This window comes from Leucoraja erinacea, chromosome 16, assembly GCF_028641065.1.
Source record: "Leucoraja erinacea ecotype New England chromosome 16, Leri_hhj_1, whole genome shotgun sequence".
Classification (NCBI taxonomy): domain Eukaryota; kingdom Metazoa; phylum Chordata; class Chondrichthyes; order Rajiformes; family Rajidae; genus Leucoraja; species Leucoraja erinaceus.
The window spans coordinates 37537161-37554091 of record NC_073392.1 but is presented as its reverse complement, the minus strand read 5'-3'; the positions used below and the strand labels follow the sequence as shown (position 1 = coordinate 37554091).

At 42.9% G+C, this 16931-nt stretch overlaps 1 protein-coding gene across 1 annotated transcript in view; it reads right to left on the bottom strand.

Moving 5' to 3' along the window:
• The window catches only part of nup210 (nucleoporin 210), a 146761-nt gene that overhangs the window by 87284 nt on the left and 42546 nt on the right, over positions 1–16931 (bottom strand). The window contains exons 6-9 of the mRNA XM_055648193.1: positions 15374–15506; positions 10974–11132; positions 8053–8121; positions 416–522 (exon numbers count right to left, since the gene is read on the bottom strand). Of these exons, the coding sequence (XP_055504168.1) occupies positions 416–522; positions 8053–8121; positions 10974–11132; positions 15374–15506 (468 nt within the window). The remainder of the gene's footprint in view (positions 1–415; positions 523–8052; positions 8122–10973; positions 11133–15373; positions 15507–16931) is intronic.

Here is a 16931-nt window from a genome sequence, read left to right as displayed (position 1 = left end):
GAATCTGTGGAATTCATTGCCACAGAAGGCTGTGCAGTCGTCAATGGATATTTTATAAGGCAGAGATAGATAGATAGATAGATTCTTGATTAGTACGGGTGTCGGGGTTATGGGGAGAGGGCAGGAGAATAGGGTTGAGAGGGTGAGATAGATCAGCCATGATTGAATGGCGGAGTAGTTTTGATGGGCCGAATGGCCTAACTCTGCTCCCATCACTTATGAACATAAATGGAGCAACTGGGAACGAGCCAGTTTGCACTGCCAACTGACAACACCATGCATATATTCTAAACATAATCAATAGGTAGCAAATGATTAAAATAAATTAAGTCTATGTACACAGTACAATCATTTTAAACATAAATCGCTGAATACAACTGAACAAACGTTATATTTTTTAAGGTAGAATACTCACATCCGAGAGATAAAGTTTATTACTTTCTTTATCATACACTTCAATTGTTAGACCATAATCTTTACCCGTTTCCAAAATCCATCTGTCCCCAGGATGAACTGTAAAACCTATAATAAACGTACTTGAATTAACAATTGGCTTTGCACAGCTAAATCTCCATGTCAAGATGTTTATACCAGTAGGGGTGATTTGTAAGGCAGTCTCTCATTAAAATGTTGCATTGTTATAGTGGACACGTGAGCAAAATATACCATCGAGATCTTGCAATAAGCTAAGTCCTTGATTTAGATTTGAACCACAATTTCTCTGACTGACCCAGAGGAGATCAAGATGAATGAAACACCCACATTAAAAGGCAGTTATGGCTGTAAATAATCAATTACATTGCTACAATTAGGAAGGCAATGCTAAAGTTAGATACTGGAGAGCTGTTACTTGGAATGCTTCCAAGCTGTTGCCCACACTGGGATGAGTTGCGAATGTCCGATATTACAAGAGGTCTTTTGAAAATATGCATTATTTTTATGATAATTAATTTACCAAGTTACAGTATGACATTTTTTTCATTCTGTATTTTATCTACCATACAAGTGGTAATATTTGATGCTGTCATTAAGGTGACAGAAACAATCTGCAAATGACTATTGCTCAATTACAAATCTGAGAATACTCAATGACAGGATTTTTTTACATTTATAACTGATATTGTATTATTAATGGCATCAGAATATCTGTTTTACATTATTGTAAAATTGACACTTGTCCAGTAAAATGTTCTCAGCAACTACTGAAATATATCTATTGTTTCAGCCGAGTGTTGTGCATGATACTCAAGGAAGGGGAAAAAGCAATAAATCCCCAAAAGATAGACCGATTGACCTCAACAGCAATCAACTCTTCACTAATGTACCAAAACCTCAGCAATTATCTGTCAGAGGTTGCCACAAAATCACAGAATAAGTCAATTTATCAAAGACATCATTATCTTTAGATGTAGCAAAATGCAGACATATATTTGGTTCAGTTCCAATGCAGCCTTAAGACTCAGAACAGAGACGTGTTTCTCTATGCAGCAAGAAAGAAACTATCTGAGCATTTCCAGTTGTTTAATTAGATACACCACCCTCCATAATGTTTGGGACAAAGACCCATCATTTATTTATTTGCCTCTGTATTCCACAATTTGAGATTTGTAGTAGAAAAAAATCACATGTGGTTAAAGTGCTCATTGTCAGATTTTATTAAAGGGTTGTAGCGAGTCCAAACTTTGTGATCAAACGGTTATTTTATTCGGTGAGATAATTTTGACATACATGTACCTTTGGGACTCTCTAACATATTGCTTGCTGCTGCTGCTGAGCGATAGTGTTGAATTCAAGTCACTTTTATTTCTATAGCACATTTAAAAACTAACTCTCGTTGACCAAAGTGCTTTACATTGGTGGAGGTACTAACGTTATACAAGTAGTTCATAGATTAAGTACATACATAAATACATACATATAGCCCTCACTCAGAAGACGTCAAGAAAGGCTTGAGTAAAGATGAGTTTTAAGTCTCGTCTTAAAAGAGTCGATGGAGGGGGCAGTTCTGATGGGAAGACGGATGCTGTTCCACAGTCTAGGAGCTGCAACCGCAAAGGCGCGGTCGCCCGAGCTTATGCCTAGACCGCAGGATGTTCAGTAACCCCAAGTCGGCCGATCTGAGGGACCTGGAGGTGGTGTGGTGGGTAAGCAGACTTTTGATGTAGGTGGGCGTGAGCCCGTTAAGGGCTTTGTAAACATAAAGAGGGATCTTGAAATTTATTCAGAACTGCACAGGGAGCCAGTGGAGAGAGGCCAAAATCGAGGTGATGTGGTCCCTTTTTCGGGTGCCCGTCAGGAGTCTCGTTGAGGCGTTTTGGACCAGTGGGCTAGAACGCGCTCACCTTCTACCGGAAGGTGCGCAAGCATGGTCGAGGGTGGCTCCTGCTGTGGGTCGGGGGCACCCCAGCCGTGGGTCAGTCAGGACAGTGGGGCCCGCAGATGCAGTCCACACTCCGGCTGTAGGCCATCCCGGCACTATGCCGAGGGGTGCAAGGAGACCAATGCAATAGCCGCAGGATGGACGAGACACAGTCGCATCTCATCGACCAGCAGGGGATCGTGTCCCCAGAAATATGGCAGTATTTCTGGGAGACGTCGGCAACAATGTAAACCAAGGAAAACACAACAAAGAAATAAGAATACACAAAGGATACAAAGGACATTTATTATCACATACACCAAGTCGTGTAGTGAAAGTTGCCTTGCCAATGCAGCACACGAGATAAGACACAACATTAAAGAATTTAACAATAACAATAAACATAAAAACATTCCCCCCACAATGGTTCCCACCGTGGAGGGAGGCAGCAAAGTCCAACTAATAGATAAACCCGGCGAGGTCATTACAGTGAAAAAGTGCAAAGAAAAAAAACAGACTACAGCGAGCAAACAAGTCCAAAGTGGTAGGAAACTAAAAGTTCAAATTGTCCAGTGTCTGATGAGAAGCTGTTCTGGAAGCTGGAAAACTGGAGGTTGCAGTGACACCATTTGACCTGACGTGGCACTGTTGACGGCAGTGACGCTGCTGAGACACCATCCGACCTGAGGTGGCGCTGTTGTCGGCAGGCAGACTGCAGAGACGGCATCCGGCGGAAGGTGACGCTGTTAACGCAGTCAGAGCAGGTCGAGTGTCGCTTCCGGCCGGTTGCGGCGGCCATTTTGGCAGTCGACTGCGGCGGCCATGTGGTAGAAGACCGCGGCGGCCATTTTGGCAGCCGACCGAGGCAACCTTTACTGGCGGCCAACCGATGCGATCCCCGGATACATGCGGTACGGCCAGCATCAACAGGCCTCGCCCCACTGCTGCAGGTAGGAACTTAACCCACCGTCGCCAGTGTCGTCGGAGACTAGGGATCATCGAAATCCACACCGGCGAGGAGCAGAAGAACGTCCTCAGGCAGCTGCCCCAGGTAGGCAGCTCGAACGGGAGGCTAGGCCTTGAGCAGCAGTGGGTTGGGTGACGGGCGGGCCCGTTCTCTCCCTGCTCCCGGTGCTGGCGGGCGGTGATGCTATGAGTGGGGGGCTGATATACTCGCAGCTCCTGCTGTAGCTGGTGGGGGAGCAGCAGCAGCCGCGGCCTCTCAGCCCCAGTGGACGGCTCTGGGAGGGTCTTGCGGGAGAGATTGGCGGCTGCAAGCAAGGCCCATCGACCCGGGCGGCCGGTGAACGCCGAGACCTGTCACAGGAGAGGCTAGTCTCCTTCAGTTTTCTCTTCAATATATAAAAGGCATGCTCAATTGGGTTCAGATCGGATGATTGACTTGGCCACTCAAGAATTTACCATTTTTTAGCTTTAAAAAACTCCTTTGTTGCTTTAGCAGTATGTTTGGGATCATTGTCTTGCTGTGGAATGAACCACCGGACAATGAGTTTTGCGGCATTTGTTTCCAACTTGGGCAGATAGGATGTGTCTCTACACTTCAGAATTAATTATACTACTACCATCAGCACTTGTTTCATCAATGAAGATAAGTGAGCCAGTACCTTCAGCAGCCATACATGCCCAGGCCATAACACCCCCACCACCATGTTTCACAATTCGCTCTTGCCATCACTCTGATATAAGCTAATCTTCGTCTCATCTGTCCACAAGACATTTTTCCAGAATTGTGGTTGCTCTTTTAAGTACTTCTTGGCAAACTAACCTGGCCATCCTATTTTTGTGGCTAACCATTGGTTTGCATCTTGCAGTGTAGTCTCAGTATTTCTGTTCATAAAGTCTTCTGCGGACAGTGGTCATTGACAAATCTACACCCGACTCCTGAAGAGTGTTTCTGATCTTCTGGACAGGTGTTTGGGGATTTTTCTTTATTATAGAGAGAATTCTTCTGTCATCAGCTGTGGAGGTCTTCCTTGGCCCTTTGCGATTAGTAAGCTCATCGGTGCTCTCTTTCTTCTTAATGATGTTCCAAACAGTTGATTTTGGTAAGCCTAAGTTTTGGCTGATGTCTCTAACAGTTGTATTCTTCTTTCTCAGTCATAATGGCTTCTTTGATTTTCATTGGTGCAACTTTGGTCCTCATGTTGGTAAGCATCTATAAAAGTTTCCAAAGGTGATGGAAAGACTGGAGGAAAGACAAGGTGCTGAGAGCTCTCTTATACCTGCATTAAGGAGGCTATTCAACACACCTGAGCAATTACAAACACCTGTGACGCCATGTGTCCCAAACATTATGGTGCCCTGAAATGGGGGACTATGTATAAACACTGCTGTAATTTCTACATAGTGAAACCAAAATGTATAAAAATACTCTTTAATAAAATCTGACAATGTGCACTTTAGCCACATGTGATTTTTTTCTATTACAAATCTCAAATTGTGGAGTACAGAGGCAAATAAATAAATGATGGGTCTTTTGCCCAAACATTATGGAGGGCACTGTAAATGACATAATAAATTACAAAACGGTTTGTACTCCAGCTGCACTGCTCATGATGTAGACTACATTACAAATCCTCGTGCAGATCAAGAAAGATCAAAGTAATTTCCTTGGCCAAAAAAGGATTTTGGCAAATCTCGAAAGAAAACTCCGTATTATGAACTATTAGTATGTTTCTTTATTGCTCAATTCTTCTAACTAAAAATGAATTTACAGTGAAACAAGATAATCCATGGCCAGATTGTTTAGAAATGTCAGGGCTTGATATGTCATTTACAGTTTGATTTTCCATGCTCTTTAAATTTACTAGGTTAATAAAGAATATATTACCGTGTTACAATTAAAAACAATTAAAAGTGTGAAAGTGTGTTGTGGTATTAACAGGAACAAAAGTTAACAGTAAAAAAATCTATTACCAAAATCATAAAAGGTGCCAGATTATAAATTTTACCACAGCATTGGAAGGCCTGGAGAGGGTGGATGTGGAGAAGATGTTTCCACTAGCAGGAGAGTCTAGGCCCAGAGGTCATAGCCTCAGAATTAAAGGACATTCCTTTATGAAGGAGATGAGGAAAAATTTCTTTAGTCAGAGGGTTGTGAATCTGTGGAACTCATAGCCACTGAAGGTTGTGGAGGCCAATGGATATTTTCAAGGCGGAGATTGACTCTTGATAGATTCTTGATTAGTATGGGTGTCAGGGGTTGTGGGGAGAAGGCAGGAGAATGGGGCTAAGAGGGAAAGATAGACTAGTCATGATTAAATGGCGAAGTAGACTTGATGGGCTGTATGGCCCAATTCATTCCTATCACTTATGGACTTGGCAAACATTGCTTGCGTGCAAGCCACGTTTTGCAGACTTTCTGCCGCTCTGAAGTGCAGGTAAAACATGTTTAACGCATGACAGTGCAAATGAAATAAAACTGACATTTATCTTCATTACAAGTCTCAATCTCACTTCTCTATGGGGAATGCCAGAAAAATAATCTGTATTTTTTGATTAGGAAATATAAAATTAAGACATTAAACATTAATCACGAGTTGTCTCTCCCCCGCCGCCGCCCCCCCCCCCCCCCCCCCCCCCCCCAAATCTCCAGTTCCTCATAGAAGCTCTACCAATTAACATTTGGGAAGGTGATCTTCATAAAATATGACATCGGAAAAAAAAATTAGGGCAATGTAAAACTTAAATTACTAATAATCAACATTATGCAACACCAGACCCACCATTGGCCAAGGCATGCAAGGATAGCACATTTCTTTTTATGACTTGAGCCAATTTTATTATAAGTTCAGTTCAGTTTAGATTATTGTCATGTGTACAGTGTATAGATAAATGATAAGTGAATAAGGTTTTGTGCAAGATAAAGCCAGTTAAAATAAGATATGTTGTGGTAGGAATACAGATTTAAGAGTGTGGAGCAAATGTAATATGTGATTATAGATCTGCTTTTGTGGCTAGCATGTAAATAGTCGCCTGGGCTGGGTGCCATCTAATCGAGTGGATTTCCGGTTAACTGTAACAGAGTCTGACTACATAAATTCAAGAATATTTGAGGAACAGAATTAGTTGACGCACGGAAAGGCAGAGACAACCTATAATTAAGTTACATTTGAGGAGGTGGCAAACTGCAATCAGATAAATTTAGTTAATGTAGTCTAAATGGCGTTCAGTAAGATCTTTTACACTTACACCTTTAATATAGGAGACTGATATTAAAGTTTACAGCCTGTGGGAAACAAGACAATTTGGAAAATTGGTTCTAGGGGAAATGAGGAAATTTGAGAAATAATCTTTTCACTGAGCAATGATTGAAATCTGGAATCCCTCTGAGGGATGTTGAAGACAAGTATTCTAATAAGATTTAGATATTTGGAGGAGTAGGTGAAACCACATAGTTAAGAAGGCTATGGGCTGAGTGCTGGAAATTGGGACTAGCATAGATTGGAAATTGATAGGCCCCACAGGTACGTGGGCTATTAGGATGGGTTTGCGGCTGTATAATTCCAATGACTTGGATTTAAATTCCACAGGTGTCACAGTACATTTCAAATCACTGATAAAACACTTGTTCAGCTACAGCTTGGTGGCGCAACGGTAGAGTTGCTGCCACAGAGCATCAGAGACTTGGGTTCGAACCTGACTACAGGTGCTGTCTGTACGGACTTTGTCTGTTCTCCCTGTGACCTGTGTGGGTTTTCCCTGGGTGCTCCGGTTTTGTCCCACATTCCAAAGATGTACAGGTGTGTAGGTTAATTGGTATTGCAGGAAAAATGTTCCTGAGGTTATGGGAAGTTCAGAAACAGGGGTCACAGTTTAAGAATAAGGGGTAGACCATTTAGGACTGAGATTAGGAAAACCTTCTTCACCCAGAGAGTTGTGAATCTGTGGAGTTCTCTGCTACAGAAGGCAGTGAAGGCCAAATAACTGGATGTTTTCAAGAGACAGTTAGACATAGCCCTTAGGGCTATTGGATATGGGGGGAAAAAGCAGGAACGGGATACTAATTTTGGATGATCCACCATGACCATATTGAATGACAAAGCTGGCTTGAAGGGCCGAATGGCCTACTCCTGCACCTTTTTTCTATGTTTTTATGTAAGTGGGATTTACTTTCTTCACTTCTCAGTACTGTCAGTCAGGAATGAAGCAGAACGTTTTGGAGTGCACAGAAAGGAGACAACAGGAACGGGGTCTTTGGTTATGTAGGCAGACTTTAGAAGCTTGGATTGGTTTCTTGAAACACAAGTGAAACACAATATTCATAGCGACTCGATAGAGGCTATTCTGGTCAGTGGAGGTGAAATGCTAAGCAACAGAGAACGAAGCCGACTTGGAAAAGTGAATCAAAAGGGATTTCTTTGGACAAATATAAAAAGTTATGTCCAAAGTCCTGATTGCACTGGCAAGGGTAGTGGGGAAGGCAGCATTCAAAAGAGTTGATTAAGTACCTGGGAAAGAAAGAATTTGCAAGGCAATGGGTAGAGGGGAGGCGAGAATGAATTGCTTTTATGTAGAGATGATATGGGCTCAATGGACCTAGCGGCCACCTCCTGTGTTGCAATCATTCCCTGATTCTTTAACCTATGGTGCAAAATTCTGATAATTTAACTATCATGCTACCACTTACCTTTCGAATGACTTTCCGCCAATAAAACTTTTGAAATACTAACCTAGGTAACGTGGCTCCACAACGTATATGGTGCAGTTTGGTAACCGGGATACACCTTGCATATGAATATCGAAGCATTTGTTAAGGACATTTTTGAAGAAAAATTGCTACTGATCTATTTATTCAAATAAATAACGACAAACATGGATTTCAAATTATTCTTGGAAGCCAATGATAACAACATGTAGATTTACGAGAACTTAGCTAAACTGACATCAAAAGGACTATTTCATTATTTAGTCAAAGTTTCAATTCTCAATCTCTCGCACTGAAACCCAAAATACCCTCATCAAAGAATGAAATGGATTAAAGCAAATTCAATTAGCGTTACAATTAATGGGTCAAAATGTTCCCCCATCCCACCGGATAATTCCATTTCTGCCTGTCCAATATCCAAAATGTGCAAAAGCATTTCTCAACTAGCAAAATGATGAAATAACCTCAGTTATTTCCGATCTGCACATAGCTGGTAGTGCAAATGTCTATACCTTCAGCCACCTTATGATCCTTTCCCAAATCTTGATCATTAACATAACTGATGGTGCTTTATCGACCAAGACCTTATTGCTTTAAAGGGAATCATAGGTGGGTTGGGCCAACTTATGTGCATCATCCAGAAATTTTAATTTCAAGAATAAATGTTATCAAAATCTAATAATATTCAAGTGGTGGTACAGGATTGCACTTACTCCTACTTTCTGATGGACCCAAAGTCAATGTAAAAATATGCTAGTACAGCAAAATGGTAATAAAGTGACCAATGCTAAATCTGTAACATGAGCATATAGGTAAATAGGTAAATAGCATATAGGTACCTTATAGGTAAATGTAAGTTAGTTTCATCCCCATGATACAAGCTGAAGGAGGAGGAGATGTTGCCATCTTCGAGATCAATCCATTAAATGTTTCCCTGATTAAACCAATGGCTAAAACTAGCTAAAGCTAAATTAAATTCCATTGTTTGTTCACCCATTGGGTATAAACTAAAATTTCAACCCAAAGAAAGGACATTCCTAGGTCAGTCCCATCAATAAAATGATGGTCCTTGGTAAGATGCGTTTCAGAAGTTACAATCAGACAATTTTAATCAGTGTCGAGAGAAGAGATGTAATTCTAGAAGCAAAAGAAATTTGTTGGAGAGCATATTTTTCAAGCACAAGGTGTAGCAATGTTACAAAATTTTGAGATTTTAAAAATCAAGTCTGCAATTTATCCCATCAGATAAAGCATAAAAAGAAGTTTAATTTGACACCTAATTCATTTTCATATCTCAAGTATTTAAAATGTTATGGCCATTTTCGTACTCCGAAATTAGCATCTTGTTCCCTATTGATTTTCTATGGACATAACAAAAAAGCTGTGATCGTGGACAGTCAAAAGCCATAACTTTCTTAAAAATTAAGAGAACTGAATGAAATTTTCAATTATCATAGATTGAAGCATTCTGAAACAAATATAAAATAATCTTACTTGGATGACCTGAAATTAAAGCATATAATTAGTTAGTTCCCCAATTGCAGCTAATTCCAAACTTCAATGACTAGACCTAAACATCTATCCATTTCTTAATAAATGATTGACATTTTTAAATAGCGGGTGTCCAAATAATATTCACAAATAATTCACAATAAAACATGATTTTTAAATCTCATTTACATTAATTTATAGGCCAAATGGAAGGAATTTAGTGTTCAATTGCTGTAAATTAATGTCCATTTAAATCAGCTTTCCAGTGGGATCCTGTGAACGCGCTGGTTTAGAACGTTCACATTGCAGTAGATTTGTGCCCTCAAATGCCCAGAAAAATACTGCGGGATTTAAGGGGCCCCAAATTAGCTACTCGCAACATTAAACTTTGTATAAAGGAATCTTAAGAAGCCCTTTTTAACGTAAAAATAAACAGCCTACCTTCCGTTTTCCCCTGTATGAGATGTGGCCCGTTGTCGGCGGTCGCGGGTTTAGAGGTTAATTTTTAACCTACTATAATAATTAAATAAAGCCCTTAAAACTAATAATAGCTCAAGCGACGGAATCTTCCAGCGATTTTTCGTTAATAATTAACTAGGCTGAAAAACCTCGATTTGAACAGCCTAGGGAAAATCGCGTTTTAAACCCGCCCCCCTCTAAATGGCGCCAAAATCGCGCACACGGGCCCGGACAGATTTTCAGCGGCCTTCAGGTACGTTTTGCAACATATCTACAAGGTGAGAGTGACCCAACAGATGCTTCAATTATTAACAATTCCCATGTATTTTAGCAGATGGCCACAACTGGACATCGGATAAACATCAGAATTAACAACGAATACTGAAATGATACAACATTTAGAAAACAAAATCAGTGAACAAAATTAATTCATAAAATCAAACTAAGGTTATGACTGCCACAATGAGCTTTGTTGTGCAAGGTGAAAAATACAACATTTTGAACAAATGTAGGTGGCTGGATATTGTTGATGTGTTCAGTTGAAAACTATAAGGCCATCTCTGCAAACTGCTGTATGGCAAACTGAAGACTTGGTCGATTAGTGTAATTTCTAAATAAAGTTATGTTTTTATTATTGAGGACCCTGCATTTATATTAAATTCATAATATTGTATGACAGTTGCACAATCTATGTGGATTCTGACCCTTTACCCACCAAGGATGGAAAAATAGTGCATCTAGCAAATAATGTGCACAGCTTTTATGCAGAATAAGCACTAAGAAAAGCCCATTAGCAGCAAACATGCCAAAACAGGGAGAAATAAAACAATGCAGGTGCAGCAAAATAAACAGCTGGCACCAAAAAACACAACCATTTTAAGATATTAGGTTAGTGCAATAGGCAGGCATGGCACAAATAGCATTGTTCCATTCAAAACCTCCATCATTCAGGTTTTGCAGAGTGTAAGCTTGCTTTTCCAACTGAGTAAAGGATACTCTTGTGCATTAGCACCATGTTCATTTGCCCTTGCTGCAGTGCGGTTACTGTCGATGTGGCTTGCTCTAGTTTGCCCACTGGTCGATTTGCAACTCCCCCTGGACTTGTTACACTATTTTGCAGCTCCAATTCATACTGGTCAGAAGGCATCATTAGTTCTGAGGGGAAATAAGTAAAGGAAGTTTAGTAATCTGAAACAAAGATATGTATCAGGACAATTTAAAGAAGTACATAGCCATATTAGAATGCAAAGCTAATGTTCAAAACATGCGACAATCACGTTTGCGGAATAGCCTGGCATCAGTTGCAGTGAAGTGCAGTCCTGCAATTCACTTCAAGTATTTTAAAATGCCAGTTTGCTACATAATTGGATAAATCCTTGCATTAGGAAAGCATGAAAAATTCTGCACAGATAGGAAGATTTGATTCCAGACCTAAAATTCTCAGAAAATATTAACAGATGTCGATGTCATTACTGTGATGCGAGTCAGATGATAAAATGCCCCATGACATTCTGCAACAATCCCGACTGGGTGATCAAACCTGCTGACAATGGAGGTGCCGTGGTAGTCTGATGCGCTGACCTCTACTGAGGCAAGGCGCCAACCATCTGAGGCCAGGAGCCAACCCTCAAGACACCTCCTCCTACCTATCCTTGGACCATGACCCCACAAATGAGCACCAGGCCATTATCTCAAGCATCATCACAGGCTTCATCGCTTCTGGCTCCCTGCTCTCCCTAGCCTCATTCCCCAGCCCCGCACAGCCCGATTTTATCTTCTCCCCAAAATTCACAACCTTAACTGCCCTGGCAGACCCATTGTTTCTGCTTGTTCATGTCCCACCAAACTTATTTCCACATACCTCGATTCGATCCTATCCTCCCAGGTCAAATCCCTCCCCACCTTCGTGCAAGACACCTCACACGCTCTTCGTCTCCTTCCAGGCTTCCGTTTTCCAGGCCCCCACACCCTAATCTTCAATGTGGATGTCACTATGCACCTCCATCCCAAACCAGGAGGGTCTTAAAACACTCAGTTTCTTCCACAACCGCAGAACCAACCAATCTCCGTCTACTGATATTTTCCTCCTACTAGTGGAGCTGGTCCTTACCCTCAATAAATTTTCCTTTGACTCCTTCCATTTCCTCCAAATCCAAGGCGTATCTATGGGCACGCGCATGGGCCCCAGCACCCATGCAGAACTGACCATCCATTTCACCACTAATTTCCATCCAGCACTCAAATTCACCTGGACCATTTCCGACATCTATATAACTAAAAGTCTCATCTTGACCACTTCCTGGTCTGTGCTGTATATTGATTTTAGAAAAAGTACTACCATATGATTTTAGGCCATCTTACTCACAGCCCTCCTCAGCTGAGGCAGCCCCGAGGATTTTTCTGATCGATGAAAAATAAAAAAGTTGTGAGTGTTTAAAAAATCTTGAGATCCGCTGATTGGTCCTCTCGCCTGTCAATCACCACAATGAAGGTGATTGTGGGTGATTGACAGGGGGGGGCAGGACTATAAAACCCCGGATGCCTGGATGTGCGTCAGTCACTCTGGAAGATCGCGAGGAAGAGTCCGCAACTGTGATTCTAAGCTGTGAATCAACTGAACTGTGAGTCTGCAATGTACTTGCAATAAATGATTTGTTAGCCCTTAATGACAATGCAATGAGTTGTTTGGCAATTTGGTGGCCTGCACTCTGCTGGAAATGCTATGAAATCGAGTTTGGTAGCCTCCACTGCCCGAAATGCTATGAAATTGAGTTTGGTGGCCTGCGCACTGCTTGAAATGGAATTTCAAGGAATAGCCGTGAGTGAACTGACAGCACACCAGCCCTGAGTGACTGATGCTGCCAACCCACCAGGCATGAGTGACTGAGCTGCCAGTCTACCGGGCCTGAGTGACTGAGCTGCCAGTCTACCGGGCCTGAGTGACTGAGCTGCCAGCCCAAGAATCCATTCGGCACACAATGTCCATACAAGCCCTCTGGAAACCAGCCGCCTTAGCCCACAACACCGATACTAGCGCTCCAGAAAGCCCCTCCCCACTGGCCACCAATATTGGAATTGGTGGAGAGGTGGAATATTGTGTTGGGGGACCAGCCCTCCCATGTGAACATGGGACCCACAGGTCCCACTTAGTCTAGTCTCCCTACTATTTCTAGATCTCACCTCCATTGCAGGCAACAGACTACTGACCGACATCTACTACAAACCCACCGACTCCCATAGCTGTTTGGATTACACATCTTCCCACCCTGCTTCCTATAAGGACTCTATCCCCTACTCCCAATTCCATCTATGCCGCATCTGCACCCAGGATGAGGCGTTTCAAACCAGGGCATTGGAGATGTCCTCATTCGTTAGGGAACGGGGGTTCCCCTCTTCTACTATAGATGAGGCTCTCACATGGGTCTCTTCTATACCCCGTAACTCCGCTCTCACTCCCCGTCCCCACCACACGTAACAAGGACAGAGTCCCCCTTGTCCTCACCTTCCACCCCACCAGCCGTCACGTACAACATATAATCCTCCGACATTTTCGCCACCTCCAACGGGATCCCACCACGGGCCATGTCTTCCCATCTCCTCCCCTTTCTGCTTTCCGCAGATAGTTCCCTCCGTCACTCTCTGGTCAATTTGTTCCTTCTCACACAAACCACCCCCTCTACAGGTACTTTCCCCTGCAATTGAAGAAAATGCTACACTTGTCGCTTTACCTCCACCCTCAACTCGATCCAAGGACCCAAGCAGTCTTTCCAGGTGAGGCAGAGGTTCACCTGCACCTCCTCCAACCTCATCTACTGCATCCGTTGTTCTAGGTGTAAACTTCTCCAGTGTTCAACACCTCCGAGCTGCGGGTCTGCGGAGCAGAGCGGAGCGGGCGGCGCCGACTTCAACATCGGGAGCCTGGGAGCTCCAAACCGGCGCGGCCTTGTCGGCTTCGGAAGCCGCGGTCTCCAGCTAGATAGCGGCCGTTCCAGGTGGCCCAGCCGCTGAGAGGACTCTCCCGATGCCGGGGCAAGACCACCCGGTGAGAACGGCCAGGAACATCGGGCCTCCGTAGAGGCAATTGCGGTGGCCTCAATAGGCCTGACTTTGGGGTGAACTTGGGATGGGGACTGGACATTGTGCCTTCCCCCACAGTGGTATCCATTGTGGGGGGATGATTTTTTGTCTGTAAGGTAATCCTGTTAGTCTTTGTCCAAGATGGCTGCCGTGAAGGGAGAGTGGACGCTGGCGCGCTTTAGCTGCCGCTGCTCTCTCTTCACATTGTGTTTTTGATTTTTGTTTTTGGACTGAATTCTGTTTTTAATTTGTGTTTCTGTGATGTCTTTATTATTTATTTTATTCTGATTATATGTTTATATTTCCTGTTAACCCATGTAAGGTGTCCTTGAGATGTCTGAAAGACACTCAATAAATAAAATTTATTATTATTATTATTCTCTACATTGGCGAGACCAAGCACAGGCTCGGCGATCGCTTTGCCCAACACCTCCGCTCATTTCACACTAACCAACCTGATCTCCCGGTAGCTCAGTGCTTCAACTCCCCCTCCCATTCTGCATCTGAACTTTCTGTCCTGAGCCTCCTCCATTGCCAGAGTGAGGCCCAGCACAAATTGGAGGAACAGCACCTAATTTTTCGCTTAGGTAGTTTACACCCCAGCGGTATGAAAGTTTACAGATAGTCCTTGCTTTCTCCCTCCTTCCCCTCCCCCTTCTCAGCTCTCCCACAAGCCTACTATATCCGCTTCTTCCTTTCTTCCCCCCCCCCCCCCCCCCCTCCCGACATCAGTCTGAAGAAGGGTCTCGACCCGAAACATCGCCTATTCCTTCTCTCCATAGATTGCTAATGGTAAATGTAGAAAACGGAACTATTCAGAAGTAGCATAGGGGGCCAGTTAAAATTACTGGAAGATAAATTTATGTCAGAAGATCCATCTACGGACAAGTTGTAATGACTACGTGGAGAAAATGTCTGGGAAGTGATAAAAGCAACGCCCTTGTATGGTCCAATTAAGTTTTTACCTTGGGTTAGGCGAATTTATGGTCACCCATTCCTTCACTCCAGAGATGCTGCCTGTCCTGCTGAGTTACCCCAGCATTGTGTATTTATTTGTGATCTGTATTAATGATCATGCAGCTAGAATGATGCAGGCAGCACTTGAAAAAGTTAAGTTATTATTAACATTTAGTAATATTAGGTAATACTAGTGAATTATATTAACTATCTTCACGATTCAATTTTCTGGCCATGTGATGCATACCGGCACCTTTTTCTCTGCAAAGAAAGCACTGGGTACAGGACATACTGCTTTGCTGATATTTTCCCCCCATCACATTTTGTCAGGCTGCAACAACAAAAAAGCAAAAAGGACAAACCTGTGATCTTCCCTTGCCTCATTTTCTGCACACGGTAACGTATAGAGCTGCCCACCATCAAGTAGATATCATGAGTTGGATTTAGCATAATGTTCTCCAGGATTAGGAGTCGAACCTCTGCAGCAGGCACATTCTTACAGATAAAAGAATGAAATGCAGTCATTAAAATTTGATAATAACAAAACAATTGTTCAGATATCAGCTGCAATTTGATTGTGGAATTACTTAAATCCACAATGAAAATTGCATTAAAAAACAAATACAGGTTCACCACTGATTTCCAGAGGTTGCAATATTATTTGCTTTGCCTGACTAACAGAGGTCACATAATAATGATACAACAGTACTCCTGTGGCCCAATAATTATACCCCTCCTATGTCTCTAAAGCACCATGGACTGCTAGAAACTTAAATAAAAAGAGTATTAAATGTAAATAAATTTCTTGCACTTATTGCACGGGCAGCGTGTCGCTAGTTACCGAGTTGCCCTGGGAAATCCCGATGAGGGTCAGATTGGTGACTACCCGTGGGACTGAGGTGCCACTTTCACCACTGAACTACCGGGCCGATTCTCACTGACCCAAACTTTGCCGAACCTGCCAAAAATGTGGTGTGCAGACGCTTTGGCTGCCCAACGCTGGCCTCCAAGTGGAATCCAACGGTACCAGAACGATCCACCTAGTCCGCAGGAAGGGGGTAGATTCCGGCCCGCAGATGTCGGCTATGGGAACGGGTCTGTGGCCCCAGCTGGTCTGGAGTTCCACAACCCCGGCCTCCAGGGGCAAGTTAAACCCGCTGTTTGGTTATGGAGGTCCCAATGAGGTCAGGATCGGCCGTTTCACCTGGCCGAGGTGCCATATTTTCGGGGGAACCTCTCGGGGAATTTTGCGCTCTCTTAATTTCATCCTGATTAAATGAGCAGTGTGACCACCAGTTGCTGGAAAATCTGTGGCTGACTTGTACTGCTGCAACAGCAATTTAATTTAAGGTTTAAAGATGTTAAAGACTTTTCTCCTTCTGGAAATGTTTTGTATTGTCGAGCCTGGGGGTGCAGTTACGTTGTAAATTTGAAGATATTCAGCATTTGCCAAATCATCCATCGGATTTTTGAGGTGAATGGTGGAGAGCACACTGACTGGTTGCATCACAGCTTGGTTCAGTAACTTGAACGTCCAAGAACAAAGTAGGATGCAGAGTGTGATGGACATTACCCGGGCCACCATGGGCATTGACATTCCCACTATTGAATAAACTACAGGAAGAACTGCCATGAGGTACGAGCTAATGTCATAAGATAATAACACACACCACCAGATTCAGGGACAGTTTCTTCCCAGTTGTTAGCAGGCAACTGAATCATCCTACCACAACCAGAGACCAGTCCTGAACTACTATCTACCTCTGTGATGACACTCGGAATACCCTTGATCGGACTTTGCTGGCTTTACTTTGCACTAAACGTTATTCCCTTATCGTGTATCTATACATTGTAAATGGATCAATTGTAATCATGCATTGTCTTTCTGCTGACTGGTCAGCATGCAACAAAAAGCTTTTT